This window comes from Hydractinia symbiolongicarpus, chromosome 6 (genome assembly GCF_029227915.1).
Source record: "Hydractinia symbiolongicarpus strain clone_291-10 chromosome 6, HSymV2.1, whole genome shotgun sequence".
Lineage (NCBI taxonomy): Eukaryota > Metazoa > Cnidaria > Hydrozoa > Anthoathecata > Hydractiniidae > Hydractinia > Hydractinia symbiolongicarpus.
Window position 1 is genome coordinate 18,522,417 of NC_079880.1, and position 23,345 is coordinate 18,545,761.

The 23,345-nt window shown below is 32.2% G+C and overlaps 1 protein-coding gene across 4 annotated transcripts; it reads left to right on the forward strand.

Moving 5' to 3' along the window:
• The first annotated feature begins 26 nt into the window (after positions 1–26).
• On the forward strand, positions 27–22,541 carry LOC130647325 (uncharacterized). Of its 4 annotated transcripts, none has more exons than XM_057453133.1 (5): positions 27–135; positions 6,562–6,606; positions 13,370–13,453; positions 19,996–20,144; positions 21,337–22,541. In XM_057453133.1, the coding sequence occupies exons 4-5, from the start codon at positions 20,041–20,043 to the stop codon at positions 21,812–21,814; spliced, it is 582 nt and encodes a 193-aa protein (XP_057309116.1). In that variant the 5' UTR covers positions 27–135; positions 6,562–6,606; positions 13,370–13,453; positions 19,996–20,040; the 3' UTR covers positions 21,815–22,541. The 4 variants fall into 4 exon arrangements, with proteins under 4 accessions (XP_057309116.1, XP_057309117.1, XP_057309115.1 ...); XM_057453134.1 differs by having other exon boundaries at positions 13,370–13,436; XM_057453132.1 differs by lacking the exon at positions 13,370–13,453.
• The last annotated feature ends 804 nt before the right edge of the window (positions 22,542–23,345 follow it).

Here is a 23,345-nt window from a genome sequence, read left to right on the forward strand (position 1 = left end):
ACGGATCCTTGATAGGAACGGTGGTCGTGGTAAACACTGAACAAGAACATGAAAATGTATTCTAATAAAAAAACACATAAAGAAAAGGAGCGTGACATTTTTCTGATCAGAAAGATATAGGCTAGCTATATCTATGTAAGTATAAGATTTATTATTTAATTCGAAAATTGCGCGAGCTTTAAAATTCCTAGTAAAGAATATAATGGATGTAGCATGCATGCTGCCTAATGCTTAACACATTTCAAAGCAATTTTGGTTATGTTAATGTAAGGTAGTAGCAAGTGCATTTTGCGCTCAGACGTTTCAAGAACTATGCTGAATACACCTTTACGATAATTCAATTGTACATGCGTTCCTACGGCTCTCCATCGTTTTACAATATCGGAAAAAAGGAGGTAAAAATCGTGTTTTTATAAGAGTTTGTTAGGGACGAAAGCGTGTTTTCTCCAGTTTTTTAACTTCAGTCGTATCAATTTCTTTCAAATTTTTAGGAAACGTTAATAATAATAAGATACAACTTATGTGTACTTTTCATTAAAAACAAAAGGCGGCAAGAAAAGTTATCACGAAAAAACGTGTTTTCTCCTTAATAAACTCTTATAAAAGTGTGATGTTTACCTCCTCTTATCACAAAATAAGCTGTGATGGAGTGTTAGTCTTCCCGAATTATCGTAAAGGTGTATTATGTCTTTCATTGAGAAATCACTTGGAAAAAGGATAGGAAAAGTATTCTGGGTTGAGTGAAGAAAATTATGAATATGACTGACAAATGGCTATCGTGTGTATAAAATGCACAATTAAAATTCTTTAAATATATAATGAACTTTTTAATGTTGGTGCTTAAAGGCATGTTGGATGAAAAACTGATATTTAAGAGGCAGTGTCCATACTATAGTTACCATGAAAAACGTTCACCCACACCAGATACCTCAATGAATGGCAACTGCAAGACACAAGCATTTACAGTAGCTGTTACCTCTAGATGTTATGTCACGTGTCTAGCTTAAATATACAAAACTTGGGTAAAATCATTCAAAATAATGGCCTATAATGGCATTGTTTTTAAAGTATTCCTCAAACAACAACAAAAATTTAAAATGGAAAAGAAATTTGCAACCAAAGGAAGGAGGCATAAGAATGTCTGTTAAATAAAAAAAGTACTCAAACTACTATTTAGTCCATGAGTATAAGATCAAGATTTTTAGAGATAATTGTGGTAAATGTATTTAATAGATCTGTTGAAAATAAAGTTGAAGTGAACTCTGTTGTGACTATTGTGAAAATTGGTACCAACTGAAATGTAAAATTATAAGTAATGAAATGTACGCCTTTCTGCAATATAATCAAATATGTTGTTTGTGTAAGTTCAACCAATGTTATGTAAAAGCAAAGTTTCAAAGGAATATACTCATATTCAACATGAAATCGAACAGAAGGTGACGGTACTAGAAAGCAAAGTAGAGGCTGTACAACAACTTGAAGATCCTAAACATAATCGTTAACTACAATACCGCCTGAATGTAATGTTACATGTACACGCATTTCACGCTGTCACGTAACGATGTCATGTTTACATAAAAAAACTTTGTGTCTATTGTTATCACACGTATTTTGCATGTTTCTATTATTATCTATAGGTACATGTGTTAACAATAATATATACGAAAAACTTTTGTTCGAATTTAAGACATGCATGTTATTGTTTAAATGTGTTAACAATCACAAAATATCAACTATAATATTCGGGAATAATATTAACTCTCTTTTTACTGTGCTCAAAAGTTTTTTTGCAAGTGTTTTTTTCTTGTAGCGCTAAAAAGTTTTATTTATATACTCTCAGAAATATTTATTTTTTTCATCGCGCTTTTTAAGTAAATATTCAATAAAAACTTTGTTCTTAAATTTCTAAAATGCAATCTAAAAAAGCATATCTACCGTCGCTTTTCGTTCTTAAGCTTTTAAAATGCAATCTAACGAAGCTTTTCTATAGCCGTTCGTCGTTTTTAAACTTTTAAAATGCGATCTAACAAAGCTTTTCTATCGCCCTTCTTCGTTCTTAAAATTTTAAAACCCGATCTAAAAAAGCATATCTATCGCCGCTTTTCGTTCTTAAGCTTTTAAAATGCAATCTAACAAAGCTTTTCTATCGCCGTTCGTCGTTTTTAAACTTTAAAATGCGATTTAAAAAAGCATATCTACCATCGCTTTGGTTCTTAAATTTTTAAAATGCGATCCAACGAAGCTTTTCTATTGCTGTTCTTCGTTCTTAAAAATTTTAAAACGCGATCTAAAAAAGCATATCTACCGCCGCTTCTTGTTCTTAAACTTATAAAATGCGATCTAACGAAGCTTTTCTATTGCCATAAAATGCGATCTAACGAAGCTTTTATCTATCTATTATCTATCTATTTTATCTATTTAGCTATTGCTGTTCTTCGTTCTTAAATTTTTAAAACGCGATTTAAAAAGCAATTCTATCGCCGCTTTTCGTTCTTAAAATTTTAAATCTCGTTGCATGTATAAACAAAACATATAACATTTCTTTCGTGTGCAGAACAATAACGTTCGCTTACGCGTTTACGAAATAGGAGATACTTAACAAATAAATTCATGTGTGAATAAAAGATGTTCGTGTGCTGAAACAATAGAGACACGAAGGGTAATTAACTTTTTAAACATTTTTTTGTGTTAATCCCTTAGCAGCTGCGATAATTATAAAAAACAATAAGCCACACGAAAATTTCATGCGATCGTTAAACTTCACATGTGGGACACAAACTCTATTGTTTTTGACATGCAAAACTAGATCATGTACTTAACAATGGATATATAATAAAAACGAAAATTCTGACGCTACCGAAAGCTCATGTAAAGGTGATAACTATCATGCACATGTAACATTACATTCAGGCGGTACTGTAAACAGAGTATATTAATGAAATATTTGATGTGAAGGGAAGGAAAGAGAAAGTATGCAATGTTATTATTTACTGATTTCAATGTAGACAATATTAATGTAAATGACGATGATCAAGATGAGTTCGAAAATGATTTGGAATTTGTTGAATACATTGTTCACAATATTCTTGAGCAGCAAAACATTCAAATATTGTCAGCAGAGAAAATGAAACTTTAACCGAATGATGTGAACCCCAAAAAAATTGTTTTTAAATGTGCAAAAAAGCACCAAAAACAGAAACTGTTGCATATTGGAAACAAAATTAGGGATCTCAGTGACTGGAAAAATGTATTTATATATAAATAAAAATATGTCACAAAATGAACAAAAGAATGATTTTACTCTCAGATAGGAATTTAAACCAGTTTGGCAAAAGGTAAGAAAAACTGGAAGACTCAAAGAGGGGAAATTTATAACCACAGATTCCTGTCACCCAACTGACCAGACCACATTGTGTTACCAAAAGAAATTGTTTTGAGATATAATCAACAAATTATACAAAATCAAAAAAAATTCTGACTGACAGTGTTAAATGTTTTCAAATTGAGTCAAAAATTGTGTTTTTATGAATGATGTTAATATACAAAATACAAATAAAACTTCAGTATACATGTAACTCTGATCCGCTCACATGCTTGCTACTAAATGCGCTTTATATCATCAATAAATACGATGAATTGAAATCATATATTTAATAAGCAATTGGACATCTCCCAATGAAAACACAAGTTTGGATTAAAAAATTTATTTTAACTTTGTAAGAATAAACTGAGGATAATTTGGCGGAATGCTAGGCTGGAGAGAAGATATTGTCTCAAGCTCATGTGCATGTTCCCAATAAATTCACTCTTCTCTACTACATCTGGAGCTCTTCTCCTAGTAGTGTTCTCTCGCCCCTCTCCTGTGATTTCATTTCCTCTATCATACCTCACAAGAACCTACTCTTTATGAGCTCTAGCTTTTTATGCATTTTACACCTGTTATTAACCTCTTGGTGCCATACCTCTGACTGTCAGCACCGCATCCCCCTCCTGTTATTTCCCCAGTCGTGTGTCCTGCTTGAGTGGGGCGCCGTTGTTCGTCTCCTCGCACCTGTACTTAATTCACCATACTCTTCCAGGGGTACATGCAACACATTGACATGATTGTAGTAAAGTTTCCAATTGCTTTCACCACTGGACTAAAACCTTGTTGGTCGTACTAAGCCAAACTGCGCCAATTCAAGGAAACTGTGTAGCTAAAGCAATTGGACATCTTTTTTGTCTGTCAAACCAGACATTATATTGATCACTGAAACTTAGGCAAATGATAAAATAACTGATGCGGAACTTAAACATAACATGTCGCAAAGACCATGCAGATCACAGAGGGGGAGGTTGTATTGCATATGTAAAAGAATCATTAAATGTTACACAGGATGAAATTTTATCTTTCACACAGAGCACTGAATCAATTTGGTTTAATTTAATCACAAGTAAGAGGGAACACATCAAAGTAAGAGTTTGTTACAACTTGCCTTCCAGAACTCAAATTGAATAGGAAGCCCTGCTAAGCCTCATTTGAAAAGCAGTGGTAGAAAATGATACCTTGATATTGTGTGGAGATTTCAATTATACTGTAGATCAATTGACTGGCAAACTCTACATGCACAAAATGATAGTAAAAAAATCCTTAACCTTGTTCTTTATAGTTACCTGCATCAACATGTCAGTGAATCTATCAGAGGAAAAGACATATTAGATCTAGTGTTTTTAACTAAAAAAAAATGATTTTCGATGACGAAGTTACTGAGCCTTTTGGTTCTAGTGATCACAATATAGTTAATTTTAAATTGCAAATCGAAACATATGTTCACAATTGGAAAAAAGAACATTATGATTACAGAAATGTAAATTACAAAAAATGAAACAATATTTTCGAACTGTGAATTAAAATTTTAATGAGAAATCTGTAGACCAAATATAAGAAACCATTAAGTTGAAAATAGAAGAAGCTGTTAAATTGTATGTACCAAGGAAAAAGAGAAAGTCTTTGGAGAAACTACTCTGGTGGAATTATAAAGTGTATCAAGCAAGAAAAAAAAAGTTAAAATGTTAAATATAAAAGAACACTAGACACAGCTATTAAGTAAATAAAACATGCCAAAAAATCATTTGAATGAGCAAATGAGCAAAAACATGAAAAAGACCCCAAAGCATTCTACAAATACGTAAGAAGCAAAAAAAAAACCACAAGGATACAGTAGGGTCAGTGCAGGACTCAGACGTTAACATTATCCATGATCAGTTAAAAACTGCTAATATATTTAACAAATCCTTCACATCAGTTTTTACACAAGCTTTCTAAACCTTGTCAAATGTATTTCGGAGATACAAAACTATAGTCTATTGAAATTAAAGTTGAAGGTGTCTGCAACAAGCTAAATGCATTATTGCGAACAAATCACCAGGCCCTGACAACATATCCAACTGTACAAATGTGAAAAAGGGATCGAAATGGCTAGTTAGCAATTATAGACCAATTAGTCTGACTTGACAAATCTGTAAAGTACTTGAGTCAATTGTACTTGAACACTTAGAATACAACAACTTGATTGAAGACCCTCAGCATTGTTTTCGGAAAAATAGATCCTGCTTAACAAATCTCCTGACATTCATAAATAAAATCACTGAATATCAAGATCAAGGCTGCCCTGTTGATGTTGTATACTTAGACTTCAGTAAAGCTTGTGATAAAGTCCCACATAAGTGACTGCTTAAAAAACTCTTAGCACATGGAATTGGAGGAAATGTTACAAACTTGATTGGAAGAGAGCAAAGAAGAGTTATTTCTGGTACAGAATCAGCTTGGTTACCAGTGCTATGTGGTGTACCACAGGGGACCTGTTCTTTTAATCTTTACATTAACAACATAGATGATGACGTAATCAGTCATTGAATAATATAGATAATATCATGTCATGAACAAGCAAGTTTATTCTAGGCTACGTTTCAACAGCTACACCTGTCATCGACGGGCAATGAGTGTAATCATCTTTGGCTATTATTAGTTGAAGAGATAATTAGAGGATCGAAATCAACCAATCAGATCACAGCAATTAGAGTAATTAACTTTTTCACGGACCCAGATGGAAGCGATAGATTGATTACAATCTTTCCTTTTTCTAAAAGCTCATTTAAAATCTGTGGCCGCCCTGTTACTGTATCCCAATCAAACGTAATATCAGGCTACTCTGTTTAAACGTATAATTGTGTTCATTGTAAACAGTCGATAAAGACAGCTGTTTTCTTGTTCATACAATTATTACATTTTATGCTGAAAGCATTCATATTGTTACCATGGAGTTTTTGTTTTGTATTAAATCTTTATACATAGTATTGTAACTAACTTTTATTGATTTTGATGCTAAACATTTGGATTAAGATTATGTTGCTAGGCTTGGTGTATTATAAAAAAGGAAATTCATTTGTGTTTGGCTACATTTCTTATGAGTATGTCATCAGTCAAGGAGGTTGCATCAACGTAAACCTTTATTTTTTATGTTTTTTTTTCTTGAAAATTAGAGTTTTGGCAATTTCATATGTTTGAATTTTTTTCTTTAGAAATATGCGAAGTAGTCATGTATGAATCAAGAAATTTGTGAGAAGGTAATGTACACTAACGCATTTTTCCTTTCTTTTTATTTGCTATCATGTTGGTGTTACGTTTTTGATTTTCCCAGAATAATTCACCAGGCAAATTTTTATCTTATTTTTAAAACAAGTTATTTTGCAATTTCTTTTTGGTAAATACCTTTAGCCATTCTGGAGGTTTTAACAGATCATAGGAACTCAGATTTGAATTTTTTTCGCAGCTGAATTATAGAAAGAAACCGCTGGGTATGCACAATGCCATGTGAAGGAATTTCTGTTGTGAACTTTGTAAGAGATCTCGTAAAAGTATAGCCATGGATCGATGAGAGGTTTAACAAATGGTGAAGCTTCTACACCTGCACCATGTGTTTGTGGATATAATATCCATTTCTACTGCTCTTAGAGAGATGCAACTATTCTTGTTCATTACTCACCAAAAATTCTGCTCGCTGTAAACACGAGTTAAGTTTTACCATCAGGAAGCTGTACTAAGTACCTAGGTGTGCTTTTTACTTTATTCAAACTAATTTTCACGCACATTAATTTTCCCTCAAGTTTAGTTTCCCCCACAAATAACAACTTAAAAATAGCAAAATTTTGGGTTTTAGATAAAATACAAATGTGTTACGTTTATGTAAACTATAAAAATATATTTTCTCGCATATAAATTTTCCTGCAAACCGTTTCGCGCGTAGCTAATTTCTGTACTATATTTGGCACAATATTCATCCTGATATTAGTTCTTACAAAATTTCCTAATCCTCCTCCGCTGTGCTTTTTTTTGTTATTAGTATTCTAGTAAATAATGTATTCTCTCATGTTCAGTAAATAAATGACTGTATGGAATATATATATTTTCCACATAATATGTACATCATTAACAATAACGTCATCGTCAATTATATTAGTGGCTTGTGTTGCATGAGCATATCTTCTTCCCATATTTTATATGGGTATCTATGAAGATCCGTGCCAGTGTGAAAGTCAACGTTTGTATTATGTTTCGAATAAACTAAAAGAAGTAGGGCGGTTTAATTGAAGCATTATGGTATTAAAAACATGTTTTTTGCTAGAACGTTTTTCTTTATTTTTAATTTGATATTTAATATCCATTCAATTATATTACACTATTTCTTGTAGCAATATTTATTATAAATCACTTTATAAGTCACTCCTTTACAATTACAGCTTTTAAAAATTTTCAATATCTCCTCCTCCTTTTAGCTCGAATTTGTATTTTTTCGAAAGTTCAATATCCTCTTTGATATAATATGCTAAGAATATATTTTTAGAAGAATTAAATTTTAAAGTTTTGGAAGAATTTTAGCTACTGGTTTTGAAGGAAAAAAAGAGGTCAGCCTTTCTGCAATAGTTCAGTAATTTTGTTACTATTTACCTCCTGGCAACTTGATATTGTGGTTTAGAACGCACCTAACAATCGTGAGTCGCATTCATCATTGTAATGTCGTCGTTTCTTCTGATTAAGTGGTGAATTAATGTTCTTTGTTTTGTTGATTTTTATTTTTGTTAATCTTCATAAGGTGTCTGCGGCTTCTTTTGCTGAGCATTAGTTTTGTTTGGCATGTAATCGAGTGCTGAAATCTTGTAACTTTTCTAAATTTTACGAGGGCTTGTGACAAAAATAGTTTTTAAAACATTTTGTACTGTGATGGGATATTTTCATCTATGTATGAGTGTTGTGGGATTTTGGTTGCGAGATGTTGGTTGGTCAGTATTTATTACATGTATGTTGGTTACAAAATATATCGGTACTATTAATAAAATACGGGCTAGACTTAAAGGAAATGTCGATCGAGCTGCTTTAAACCTTGGACTCCGAAGGACGCGATTTTGTGTCGCAGGGACGGCGAAATACCTGCATATCGTCTGTTAGCCATAATTCGTGATCACTTAACTTTGTGACATCGAAAGAGGATTTAATTTCCCATCCAGTAGTGCTCCAGTTCACCAACCTTAGGTATGAAGTAGCCAAAAATCTGCTTAACAGACGAAAAATTGTTGCCGAAAAGCAAACGAGATTTCGAGTTCTTCAAAAAACCGTTGCGAAGTGTAGGAAAGAAACTTTTGTGGAAAAAACTCGGGGACTGGAGGGTAATAATTTTTGGAAGGGACACCTTTTAAAATTTTTTAGCGAGAAATAACTTTCGCGATACTTTATAGATAAAAAAAGAAGAAATTGGTAGAAATTTTTAGTTTTTAAAGTATTGGTCACTGTTACAAAATGTTGCTGAATTTAAAAAATATAAATTATTCAAATGGATTTAGTGCAAATTCACTTTTTTATATCGCTAATAATTTCGGCTTGAACTTAAATTGATAATTTTCAACATTTGTATTCGAATTTTATAGGCATTTGCGTTTTTAATGCAGTAAAAAAAGAAAAAGAAAAAAAAATAAAAAAAAAATAAAGGCAGTAAAAATAGGTGGTCGATAAAAAAAGTTTGGTCGGCACAACATTTTAGTCACTTTTTACAGATGATTTTAGCAATAAAGGTAGGCATAGGTGTTGACTATTATTTTTTGCAAGAAAGGATGGAATAGTGTGTAAAGTTGCAATAAAATACACAATAAACACATGATTTTGAATAGATTCTTATAATGGGTTAATAATTATTAAACGAAACATTAAACAATATGAATGAAATATCTATAATAATACGGAGACTGTGTGTGTCTGTGTGCCTGTATAAGCCAAAGTGGGTTATATTTTTTACTATTTTCTTTAAAAGCATCTGTAATATATCCCCTTTAAAAATGTTCTGTATTTTAAAACATTTTTTGTTTACGATTTTAATTGGCTAGAACAAATCATGTGATAAAATAAAGTAATTTCATTAGTTGGGAATTTTATTGCATGCTAAATTAAATTTACCGTGACGATTGCTTTGTTACAAATTATTGTACAGGTAAATCACGGGCAATTAACCTTGTTATTATTGTTGTCTATTTCGTTTAAATGTTTTAATTGATAGATACAAATCATTTCGCACAAAGAAACATACCATCAATTTTTGAGTGGACACCTCCACGGGATTTTGTTTAGCTAAAATGTTTTTTCAGCCTTTTTATTGAAATTATTTACAAACCTTTTGTGATAAAAAGCAGAATAAATTTAAGTGGATTCTCCACGGGTTTAAATAACTAGTAATATATAATTCCCAGAATAAATAAAAAATTCGCGTGAATAAACTCTCTCGAAGCAAACAGAATTTTATATTTCGCTGGAATTAATTTCTGCGCTTGTATTTGTTTACAAAAAACTATTTTTGCGATCTAAATAGAAAATGCGAAAGTTGTGGACTTTGGACACATCTCTATGACTATTTTTCAGTATAAATGGCTACATTCTGAAAAAATATAAAAGCCAATTATCAAAATCCATAAATTTTTGCGAATTGTGACAATAAAAAAAGGAATTTTTGTATACGAAAAAAGCTGAGAAACCAAAATATATTTCCGCCAAAATTAGTTACTTTAGACGATTTTTATAAGAACATCTCAATTCAACTAAGTCTGAATGTGCTTGTTTTTTTACACTTCATTGTGTTCTCCAAAAAATGGAAAAATCCACCGTCAGCAAATTATTTGAAAATGTATTTCCGCCAAAATTAGTTACCTTAGACGATTTTTATAAGAACGTATCAATTCAACTAAGTCTGGATGTGCTTGTTTTTTTACACTTCATTGTGTTCTCCAAAAAATGGAAAAATCCACCGTCAGCAAATTATTTGAAAATGTATTTCCGCCAAAATTAGTTACTTTAGACGATTTTTATAAGAACGTCTCAATTCAACTAAGTCTGGATGTGCTTGTTTTTTTACACTTTATTGTGTTCTCCAAAAAATGGAAAAATCAACCGTCAGCGAATTATTTGAGTTATGGCACATGATGAATAAAAAACTAAACATATTTGAAATTCTGTCGGTTAGACAAAATTCATTTTACGAATTCAACGTGACATCTTGCTTATGAATATTCTATATGCAAGAGATGGTTATTTTATAATTGTTTTCTGCATAATTTTTGGATAAAAAAGTTATTAGAGCAGAGGAAGTTCACATAATCTCTGTATCGATTCTGTAAATAAATCTGGGTTTCTAACAAGAATATTTCTGCTATGTTTCCTGCTCGCCAAGTTATGGGGATTCCCTTAGTTTAGTACAACAACAGCATTAACCGTCCCGGTTTTTTTACCCCTAAAGTCCAATATCAGCATTTAGCTAGAACAATAGCTAGTTATTGCATTTCTTTTTATATTGAATTTTACCATTCTATGTGAACCCCCGGTCTTACGACGATACAGTTCGCTGCATCAAGGAAGTCTATTTTTTTTTCTGTCTTGCCACATTCAAAATGCTTGAAATGAATGGAAAGAAGGAAAAATATATATTTTTCTTCATTCAAATCAGTTTGCAGAACACAGAGCGTTTGCGCTATTCCGCACAGAATTCCCATTCCATTCGCTGCCGGTTCTCCGGTTGTTCTCTTCGTTTACTGTCAGCTCTCTGATTGTTCTGTGAAACTGGTGGTTATACCTGGTTTTGTCTTTGGGTAAAGAAACCTTCAAAAACACCCTTCGTTTTTAAAAAAAAATGAATGGAAACCAGGTCACCCATTTTGTAGCGAGATGTCGGAAACACACATTCGATACTCATTTCATCATTTGTCGAAGAGCTATGTAGAGGAGCCAAATTTTAAAGGTAGATAATTAATTTTGTTGTCTACCTCGACGATCCAACTGACGTATCTTTTTGTATTCATTCAGCATATGTTACAATCACGGCGCTTCTCACGCTTGAATTTTTTTTGTACACGCTTATAACCTCAATCGCTCACAAAACATGCAAAGGGGATTACCCGAATTTAACTTTATCAGCATGATCTTTTAGAATGTTTTCAGATAGGTCTCGCTTGTCCTTAGTTTATTCCAGGTTGTTCTTAGGTTGTTCTAGCTTGTTCTAGGGTGTTACCCTTTTTAGTATGTACGAAATTTGCTGTGCGTATTGACCTAGTTCAAAACACGCCGTTGTAAAAACAAACAAGGTTATAATAGTTACAAGGGAAAATAACTGTCCCAAAATAATTCTAAACTCATTTTGTTTTGTTCTTATAATATTATAAGGAATTCAGATTGGTGACGTTCTTAATATGTTTTTCATTTCTGGCAAAATCTCAGCCTCTAGTTCTTATCAACTACGTTATGATAAAAAACGTTTGACCTTTTAAATTTTATATTCATTAATAATATAGTTAGCTAATTTTTATTGTACATTTAAATAATTTATTTTTATTTAGCTATGTCGAATGTGTTAAGGCCTTTTTTAAATCTAAGTTCGTTTGATGCGTCGAGAAGAGTTTGTCCCAAGATTTACTTTACACGCGTTTTTAATAGCGTGCCATTTATGTTTATTCATTCATTCATTCAAGAGAAATGTATTATAGAAGAGATTAAATTGTGTCATTAGGTCGCTGTTATTAGGACATCAAATTTTGAAAAAGTTCCAAAACTTGCTGAAAGTTTAATCTTTTCTAAAAAATCGTGATTTGAACTTTTACTTCATTTTTGGAACTGTTGAACATAGCTTGAAAATCAAACACTTAATTTAAATTTTTTTTAAGGTTTTACACTTTTTTTTAATAAGAAACCACTTTATAAGAAACTAACTAAAAAGTGAAGAAGAATATCTGTTGTAAACACTGGCATTCGAAGCATTCAGGTATTATTACCCGATAACGGAAAATCGGACGAATATCAAGTAACATGAAGAATGGTTAAAAATTAAGGATTTTAACGAAACAGACATCAAAGACTGAAAACGTTATTTCATCTTTTCTTGTGTTCATGAAAGTTTCTTTCTTTATATTATTATTGAATATCCCTGCTCTCACAGACCGCGTCAAAATAAAGAAATTTGATAAAAAACTTTTTCTAGTAAATAGATAGTTGGCTGTTTGCTTGGTTTCTTATTAAAAAAAACGTGTAGTGTGGTTTTAAAACTCTATAAAGTTATGTCAGTTTGCCATGTCAACGTTAAAAAGTTCGTCGAGCATGCTCAAGTGAAAGTCTTGAGTGCAAGTTATTACAAACGTAACATAACAGATAATAATTTTCACGTTTATTCCGCACCTGAAGAAAACTCATTTACTTTTTTTGTGTGAATTTTTCAAATTTTGTGTCTATAATACCAATGTAGTAGTCATTCATGTGTAGACAAGGATACTAAGTATATAAATATAAATATAGATATATGATAAGTATAAAATATTAATACATCACCATAGCGAAACATTTGAAACAGCATAAAAGCGTGTTTTTCTTCAATACAGTATATTGAAACATATTATGCTCTCAGTGGATTCTGTCTTTTTTAAAAATTTAATTTAACAGAAAGAAAAATGGATTGATAGTGTATGCATCTGTTTTATTTTTGTTCTGGCTAATATTCTTATTATAATTACTCAAAATATATTTTGGATATTATTTAGAAATAAATGTTGTCGATTCTTCCTGGTAATATGACTGATGAGTTGTATAGTTGAACATTTAAAAATAACTTCTCGTGAGATCGTAGTTTGTTTTGTTGTAGAGTTTTTTAGTGCTCATCTGTTTCTAGTTTACGCATGTCTTGTTTTTTTGTCACTACAAAGTAAAATAAAAATATATCCCATTTGCTATTTGGCGTGTCTACAGGTTGACATTTCTCGTACAGCATCTTGGGCGGTCATTATAATTCCCAATTAATAATCTTTTTTTTAGCCGCCTTCCAACACGCCTCTGGTGTATACAGTATATGGTTTTGTGAGCAATAAAACATAAGAACAAAGTAAGAATAATAGCAAGGTGAAATTTTACTATTTTTTTCGCAAAAAATAAACATATAGACAGAATTTTCGCAGAATCAATTGTTGTGATTTTGCGAAAATTTTATTTTGATTTTCATGTGGCTCAAATTTAACAAAAACATAAAAACAGCCAGAATGTAGACAACTTTTCTTGTTCTTAAAAAATCGTGTTTTCTAACGGCCTCAAATACATTTTTTTGCTTTTCCTATGGCTTTCATATTATCAAAAAATCAAAAAATAAGACGTGCCTGCCTTTTATGATATTGTCAAAAAAAAAAGAACTCCGAAATTTTCTGTGAATTATTTTGTAACAAATTTAATGCCTTCCCACCGGGCACATGACGTTTCTTCAACGTTGAACTGCACACTGGGTTTGTCTCCAGATTTTCTAATCTCAGTGTCGAGCGTTTTTTACCTAAGATCATTTTCTGTAATTTTATTTTTCTTTTTATCCATTTTCTATTCCCTCCTGCAAGTTAAGATAAGATATTTTATGTGCATTCTGTTTTATAAGAATATATTTTATAAGAACATTTAGGCTCAGATTTGGTTGAAAATTAAGAACATCAGTGAATAGACAAGAGAAAAGAAGAAATACCACAAACAAACAAACAAACAAAAAATATTTCAACTAATTTTCATCTACACTTCAGAAATCTGAAAATAGTTGTCGGTAGAGGGTTTTCTATGTATACATACAATCATATGCAAATCATTGGCGACTCAACATCGTACATATTGATTTGCAGAGAGCCTCGAAGTATTCTTAAGAACCCTGGAGTTTAGATTAAATTACTGAAAAACTTTTTTATAATGGCCACTTTGCAAGAAATGCTTGTAGCTACTTGTATGCTTTTAAGGTGTACAAAGCACTTATTTTTAAGATGCACAAAACACTCTTTTTTAAATTGTTAAGAGTAAAAATCTTAATTCAAGGCCCTAAAAAATCAAAGAAGAACACTAAATGACGCTGAATTTGATCCAATAAATTTGATAGACGTCTTTACACTTGATATTAAATTTAATTACAGAAAATAAGAATATCCACCCATCTTAAAAATTTCCACGTTTTCATGAAAAAATGACGTAGGATTCCATGTTACTGGAGAAAGATTCGCATTGTATGTTATATATTATATAAAACGTGATGATGAAGAAAGTAACAACAGAAGGTACGCGTTGATAGATGGATGCTTCATTTCCAAAAAGGTATTAGGAACTCAATCGAGGATCTTTTTTCTATGGAATTCCTGTTTTTCATAATTTTGTGATAATTGTAAGAGTTTTTGAGATGTACGATGTCTGTTAAAAATGGTGGTCGCAAATTGTCGTGTAATTGTCGTGTAGACGTGTTTTGATAATCGACACGACGACGTTAGTTTGTCGACTAGCTTATCACTATTATGTTTAAAATTTCTTCAATCTGCATTTTTTGTTACTGAAAGCAGGGTGTTGTTCTTTCAATTATACATCGTTTGCTGTCGCTTTTAATTAGGTTATCCCTGACAGCAATCTCAACGTTAATATTTTTGTATGCACATTACAGTTATTTTCTTGTCGCGACGCTTGTAATGTAGCTATGAAAGTTGAGGCGAGTCAAATAACAAGCGTTTGCAGACGGAAAACTGTTTGAACAACCAATAAAAATATCGAAAACGCTGCCATGTTATGAAAATTGAGCATTGAGGTGCCGATGCTTAAACAGTGGGGAGGTCATCGACAAAAAATAGCGTTTACTGTTTCTGCGCCAATGTTACTGCACATGCGCAAGTTGGTATATTCCTCTACTGGCCGCATAATTTTCCACGTACATATGTTGTTGAGAAAACATTAGCCATATGTATTTAAACGTTTAGTAAGCAAGTCGTATTTATTGACCTTGCTGAAAATAAAAAAATCCTTTCTTTTTTATTGTTAAAGTTGAAAAAAAGCTGTTTTTATTTTGAAAAGTAATAAAGTGTAATTTTTAAGCAAAAATGGAAAACAAAAGTTTTAGAGTAATTAAATGAAATTATGTTAAAAAAAGTTCGATTTCATTGTATGTTGTGAAGATGTTATTGTACTTAGTATTTTTCAACAATAAGCTATAAATTTTTGTGCCTCGTTAAAATATTCATGTCTCCTAATTTTTGACAACAGTAAATAATTATTATACTAAAAAAAACATTAATAATGAACGAATGATTTAAAATATATTTGAGAAAAAAATACAAAGACTGGAAAAAAACTTAGTCTGATAGCTAAACGCCAAAGTCGTACAAAAACTCCAGTTAAAATTTCAATTATTGATGGTAGACATGCCAGGTATGGTACCACGTGGTGTTTTGTCTTATTAATCGAATTTTTAACTTCTAAAATAAATGCTTTTGTTTTTTTTTTGTTTTTTTACTGCATCAAGCTTGCACTTAGAATATCTTTGCTTGAACGTTGAATTATATGTATGGAGTTCAGAACGATCATTTAGAATGATGATTAACTAAAATGTTGCGGAGTGATAGAAAGTTTACCGTCTGCGGGAGAGAGGGAGGGGGGGAGGGGTGTTTCTTGTTGAGATTTGTAACATTGTTGCAACATATAACTATATAGACTTTTTTGGAACTGTTGAGTGGAAATAGGCCGGCTATGTTGGCGACTTTGCTTTCTGAAATTTGTGCTTAAAAATATTCTCTCCCTTTCCTCTCCAGTGTTTCCACCAACACACCTTTTAGATTTTCGTTTTGAGCACACGGAAAGGATTTCTGGTTTGTTAAGCTCAATCTGTGATGTCAAATCTTTTGAAGCTTTCCTCCATACATTAAAACTGCAAGATCATTTCCGTTCCATAGACTCTATATCAAATATCGTATTCTTTCTTATATGTTTCACGTACAATTAGTTTATTAGACTGAATTTCGTTCTTTCAGTGATTTTTAGAAATATAAGAACTTCAGATACGCTTTCAACCATCTTAAATTTGGTTTGTCCAAAATATTTTTTGCATTTAACGTAAAAAATATAATTCTGTGGAGAAGTTTTAATATAAATTTTGTGATTCTGTGCAATTTATTACGATTCCTCACCCTTTCAACATGAATTAATGTCTTTTTTTATGAGTTCTTCAATTTTTTTGTTTATATAAATTGAGTTATCTTATACGCAGTAATTTTCGCGCGTATAAACTTTTTCGCGCGTAGGTTATTAATGTCTATTTTTACTTAGCTAACCTTTTTATTTTATCTTTATTTCTTCCCACCCTTTTCAGCAATTGTTGTCTTTTTATTTCATAATAATTTCTGAAAAATTAAAAGGAATACCTTACACAAATAAAGCCGACCTCAAAGTGAAGCAAATTCCCGAAGGTGACGCAACTTTCTAAAGGTGACCTAACTTTCCAAAGGTGCCGCAAGTTTCTGAAGGTGACGCAAATTTCTAAAGGTGACGCAACTTTCTAAAGGTGACGCAAATTTCTAAAGGTGACGCAAATTTCTAAAGGTGACGCAAATTTCTAAAGGTGACGCAAATTTCTGAAGGTGACGCTAGTTTCTGAAGGTGACGCTAGTTTCTGAAGGTGACGCTAGTTTCTGAAGGTGACGCAAATTTCTGAAGGTGACGCAAATTTCTAAAGGTGACGCAAATTTCTGAAGGTGACGCAAATTTCTAAAGGTGACGCAAATTTCTAAAGGTGACGCAAATTTCTGAAGGTGACGCTAGTTTCTGAAGGTGACGCTAGTTTCTGAAGGTGACGCTAGTTTCTGAAGGTGACGCAAATTTCTAAAGGTGACGCAAATTTCTGAAGGTGACGCAAATTTCTAAAGGTGACGCAAATTTCTGAAGGTGACGCAAATTTCTGAAGGTGACGCAAATTTTTAAAGGTGACGCAAATTTTTAAAGGTGACGCAAATTTCTGAAGGTGACGCAATATTAGAACGACGCTAGATAACCAGACTTTGTTCGAGTCTCAAAGGTAGGTTCATCAATTCAAATTATTTCAAATTTCCTTTCAGTGAATTTTTATTAAAATTAGTTTTTTACTTTCAAACCCCGTCCATTCTCTCCCTTATTTCTTAGAGCTCGTTGAAAAACTTCATATTTAAGTTTGAATAAACGAGACAATTAAACGATAGTCCCGATTAGCCCTTTTTATTTTTGTAAATTTTACCTACAAGCTTCTGCAGGGCCCACATAGTCATCAAATATTGTGTACAATTTCCATGGTTTTAGGATGGAGGCAGTAAAATTTACCCAAGCGACAGATGTTTTTGTTTTAAGAGAAAACAAGAATGAAAGAAACTAGAAAGAATAAAAAATCGACTTCAAAAGTTTGGCGAATCATTAAATTATGTTAAAATAGACAGGCGGTTATCAAATTAAAAGAAGTTTCACTTTCGTGTGTTCGACATTACTGTAAAAATAGTGTTAATTGTATTTTCTTCACGAAAACTGATATATGCTTTCTTTTGCAAATCTTTCGTCTATCAATGGCTTTGCTTTTTCTTTCATTCTTCCTGTCTTTTTTTAATATCCTTTTAATCTTATTATTTTTAGGAATAATTTTTTTTGTGTGTTATAATTTCTAAAATTCAAAGAAATCTGCTCAAACATTATAATAGGTGATTTTTTCTACATTGTGAAAAATGGTTTCGCATGCAACGTTTTTTTATTTATTTTTTAATTTAAAATTAAAGATGGTAGCGCGAGTGAAGTTACGTGACAAAGTTAAGTATCAATGACGTCATCTTTCTTTATCCTTTTCGTCTATTTTCCACCCCAATTATTAATTTTTTAACTACGTAATGTAAAAGTGCGGGATCCCACCCACTTTTACTCCCTCCCCAAAATCTCTATCATTTAAAAACGCTCACTCGATGATTTTTATACGATCATAAAGGCTTTTAGTGATTGATGTTTACCACGCAAAGATAAATCTAATTTTACTAATATATTCTTGTTTGCTTTTTATATAAGAACTAGTCAGTGTCCCGTGGCAAATTCAGGGGGTCGCCTGTTCTTTAATACCGCATTTTATGTGCCTCGCTTCTTGCGGTACCATTTTGCGAAATGACAGACTGACGATGACTATTATTATAGAGAAAGTTGTAACTACAAGAAATTTCGGACACCTAAATTTTCGGACGAGTGTTTGTCGAAAATTAAAACTGCGAAAATTTGTATATTGATATATTCTTTGTTTTGTATTATAAAGTACTTGGTTTCTAAATTTATTTAAAGTATACAGATTTTTTTGATGTCTTATAAAAATGTACAAAACATTACTAGTTTGAACTAATTTCAAAAGTGGAAACAGCTATTAGACAGGTGATGTTTATAAATTTTCTGAAGGCTTTTGCGTCAACATTAGGTAAGTCTATCTTACATCACTGTATTATGGCAGACTTTTGTAACAGTCTAAAACGTAGGCGTTTATTTTTTTGTGAGATTTTAGAGTAAGGGGTCGGTTATTTGATACACCCTTAATAGAGAGTTTGGGCGTTTATTAGAACGTTTACGGTATGTTCGGCCACGCATCAGCAGGAGTAGCTATAGTTGTTTCTTAGACTTGTGTAACATAATTTATATGATCTGATGAGAAGGATACGCAAACTACTTTAAAACATATGTCAGCAGCAACTTTCTGAGTTAAGCAACTAGCCACAAGCATGGAAATAATAGTTGGAAAAAATTATTCGTTTTTTTAATTCTTTTTCGAAATAAGAAAACAGCATCGCTTGACCAGTACTCTGCAGCTGAAAGTCTGCAAGTGTTTTACTTTGACAGAGGTGTAGGCGTTAGCTGGACTTTCCACAAGGTCTGCAGTATGGAACAATCGACTCCCGACCAGAAAAGGTCCGAAATAGGGTGAGGTTGGGGCATGCTGGTAGCAAAGATCAGCACCCTTAATCCGAAGGCCGCTGTTAACATTGAGAAGTTCGGAGTTTAATTAGAAAGAAACGGCGTTCTCAATTGCTTGTGGTTGCGGAGTATCCGGGGTTGTATTTTAAAAGATTTAAGTTGATGGAAAGAAAGTATGAAAAATTTAATGTGTGTACCAGGAATGTCTTTGTATTCATGTAGAACATTTCAATCTTGTTTCTAGTAACAAACATTGCGTTATTATAAAATCCAAGTAAGAGAAATTAAATGGTCTATAATTTATTTTTTTGACAAAGATCTAGTTATAGTGAACTAAGCAATTTTAAAAGTTTTTTCGTTAAACGAAAGATGTTTAGAAAGATTGTTAAGATTTAGAGTGCAAAATTGATTATATTTAGCTAAATAGTTACTGCAATTCGAAATAAACAGCTTCTCTGTCATTTAAAAAGAAAAGGCTTGATTATTAGTAACTCTTTATTTTCTCCTACATTTTTAGTAAAACCTCTTGCTCTTGTATGAACTGGTTTTGATACGTTTTGTATTGTTTTCTCCTAAATATGACCCCAAAACGTCCTAAATTCTACTAAAATTTCCTAAAATGACGACGTGTTACATATGTGGCCACACTTGTACTGCAAAAAATTTTTCTATTAACTTGATCTACGTGAATTTTTTTTTTTATATTTCAGTTTAGTACAAAATATGGACGCAAGTGAAGAGAGATAGCTGCTACCATGGGGTTATCTGATAGTGAACTTCGCAATGTCATCATCATTCCAACAGCTCTCTTTATTGTAATTGTCATGAGTGTGTGTACATGCGTCCTTGTCAAGAGCATGTAAGTAATTTTTTGTTGTTGCCCTAATTTCTTGCTAATGTTCTTCTTGTTAATGTTCTTCTTGTTACTCTAATGTTCTTTTTGTTACTCTAATGTTCTTCTTGTTACTCTAATGTTCTTTTTGTAACTCTAATGTTCTTCTTGTTACTCTAATGTTCTTCTTGTTACTCTAATGGTCTTCTTGTTACTCTAATGTTCTTTTTGTTACTCTAATGTTCTTCTTGTTACTCTAATGGTCTTCTTGTTACTCTAATGTTCTTCTTGTTACTCTAATGGTCTTCTTGTTACTCTAATGGTCTTCTTGTTACTCTAATGGTCTTCTTGTTACTCTAATGTTCTTTTTGTTACTCTAATGTTCTTCTTGTTACTCTAATGTTCTTCTTGTTAATGTTCTTTTTGTTACTCTAATGTTCTTCTTGTTACTCTAATGGTCTTCTTGTTACTCTAATGTTCTTTTTGTTACTCTAATGTTCTTCTTGTTACTCTAATGTTCTTTTTGTTACTCTAATGTTCTTCTTGTTACTCTAATGTTCTTCTTGTTAATGTTCTTTTTGTTACTCTAATGGTCTTCTTGTTACTCTAGCGGTCTTCTTGTTAATGTTCTTCTTGTTACTCTAATGTTCTTCTTGCTTATGTTCTTCTTGTTACTCTAATGTTCTTCTTGTTACTCTAATGTTCTTCTTGTTACTCTAATGTTCTTCTTGTCAATGGTCTGCTTGTTACTCTAATGTTCTTCTTGTTACTCTAATGGTCTTCTTATTACTCTAATGTTCTTCTTGTTACTCTAATGTTCTTCTTGTTACTCTAATGTTCTTCTTGTTACTCTAATGTTCTTTTTGTTACTCTAATGTTCTTCTTGTTACTCTAATGTTCTTCTTGTTACTCTAATGTTCTTCTTGTTAATGGTCTTCTTGTTACTCTAATGTTCTTCTTGTTACTCTAATGTTCTTCTTGTTACTCTAATGTTCTTTTTGTGACCCTATTGTTCCCTTGTCAACACAAGTTCAATTTTCTCAACATTTATCGACAGGCCAGACCTAAATAAACGTTGCCTCGTTTAACCACTTTCTGATAGAATAAAGTATACTTTTATACTGCCATTAAAGTATAAAAAGAAAGAAAAGATTGAGAATGATTTTTCGGCCTAATTTATTAGCACAGCACAGGAAGATATTTCTATCTTGTTTATTAGGAACAAGCGGCAGGATCGAGAGCGAAAAGAGCGAATAAAAGAAGAACGGGAGAAGGAGAAAATGAAAGAAGAAATGCTAAGACAAAATAAAATAGAGAACAAAAAAAAGGACGATTTAAACCACAACGGCTTACGACACAACGGATATGAAAGGGTGTTGAAAAACCAGAACGGGATTAATAATAACGCCTACGAAGCTGACATAAACATTCACCGAGAAGTTGACGTCGATGACGTGTATACGACGGAAAACACGCCGCGTCAACATAGCGGTGACGTGTCGTCGCGTTCTAATAGCACTATTATAAACGTTAAAGACGAAAACACTGATAGGCCTAACAGTACTTCAGCAGCACGCATACTAAGTCAAACTGCTGTTGAGGCCGACATAGCACAGGACGGGAAAACTTCGAGCGGCTCACTTGGTAGAGAATACCACGATGTGAATCATGTTCAACCTAACGTCGATTCTTCGTAGTACTTCTCGTTGTTCTGTTTTGTTCTGCATTATTCAAGCCATATTTTTATATAAAATAGTATACAAGTTAGTTTACTGAGGATACCGGCTTTGTTAAATGGGTTTATCAGCTGTAGCCGTTACTATGACGAGGAGGCGTTTTTACCACAGTTTAACGTGTTCTGTGGTATAACCGAGTACGGAGAAAAGCTAAATGTTACTCCTATCTACGTTTATGGTATATTAGAATGACGCTGTTCCTGATATTCGGCTGACCAAAAATATAGTTAAAAAAATGACCTGAAAATGATTGTTGTTTGTTTTTTACGCATTTTTGTAACATTTTTTAATAATTATATATGTTTAAGCATAACTGTGAACCTGTGGGTAGTTTAGTTTGCTTAAAAGATTTAAAGTTAGAACCCGTTCTTCTTGCTTTATTATGTAGACGAAATTTTTAATCGTTTGATAAAAGTCATAAGTGTAAATAACAACATCAACATGATCAAGCGCCATGTTGAAAGTGCGTGAAATTAGACCGCCATTATGTTAGTCCCTTGCAAGTCTTCCTTATTTATTTGTAAATTCCAGATTTTGCTTTATTTATTTGACCGGTTTATACTTTAGACTACTCTACACTTGTAAATATATAGCATACATTTTTACAGCCTTCTTACACTAAGATTTTATCCACGCCTATTTATAAATAAAATGTAATAATAAATTACCAAAGCATGTTGGAAACTTAGTTCTATTTGTAAAACTTGCGGCCTTTTTCGATTTCAACATGTATTCTAAACTCGTCTCCAGCGCCTTTTGTCTCTTTATTTACTGAACCTGTTCAGTAAAAAACAGACACAAAAAGCGCTGGGGACGAGTTTGCATGTATTCACTAAACATCATAACATCACTTTGAAAAAACTTAAGATATCAGTAAGAAATATTTTATCTTTTTGACGCCACGGTTAACTTGGGACATCGTTATTTTGTGACGTTAGTTACGCTCCGGAATTCAGCTTATGCTGACACTGGACGAAAAAATTCAAGCTCTAGCTCTGCAATTTCAAAAGTGGAATACAGTAGTGATTCTCATGAAACCCAAGTGACAGGGTGCTACATAAATGAGCCAGAGTATTCAATGAAAGAACTTGAGACAATAAGCTATAAAAAACCTGACGATGATAGCTGCGACGAAGATGAAATGAATTCAAGCAGACTCTAAATTTTGCATTGGTGTTTCTGCACATGTTGTTTTTCACTTTCACTACTTTCCCTCTTGTTAAATGCCGGTGTTGTAAAGAATCCTCATTTGAATGACAACAACAAACGTATCGCGATGCACAAAGATTTTGAAATCCTCTGTTAAAATCACACAGTTCTGAAGATAGCAAGATACGTCACGGATAGAGATATAGTTGATTTTCCATGTGAATGTGAATTGCGTTGTGTAAGAATTCGATGTAATAATTTATGTTTATGTAGTTAGTTTTACACAAAGTGTTTAGTAGAGAGATTTAGCTAGCTAGCTAATTCAAGAGATTCTAGCTTTAAC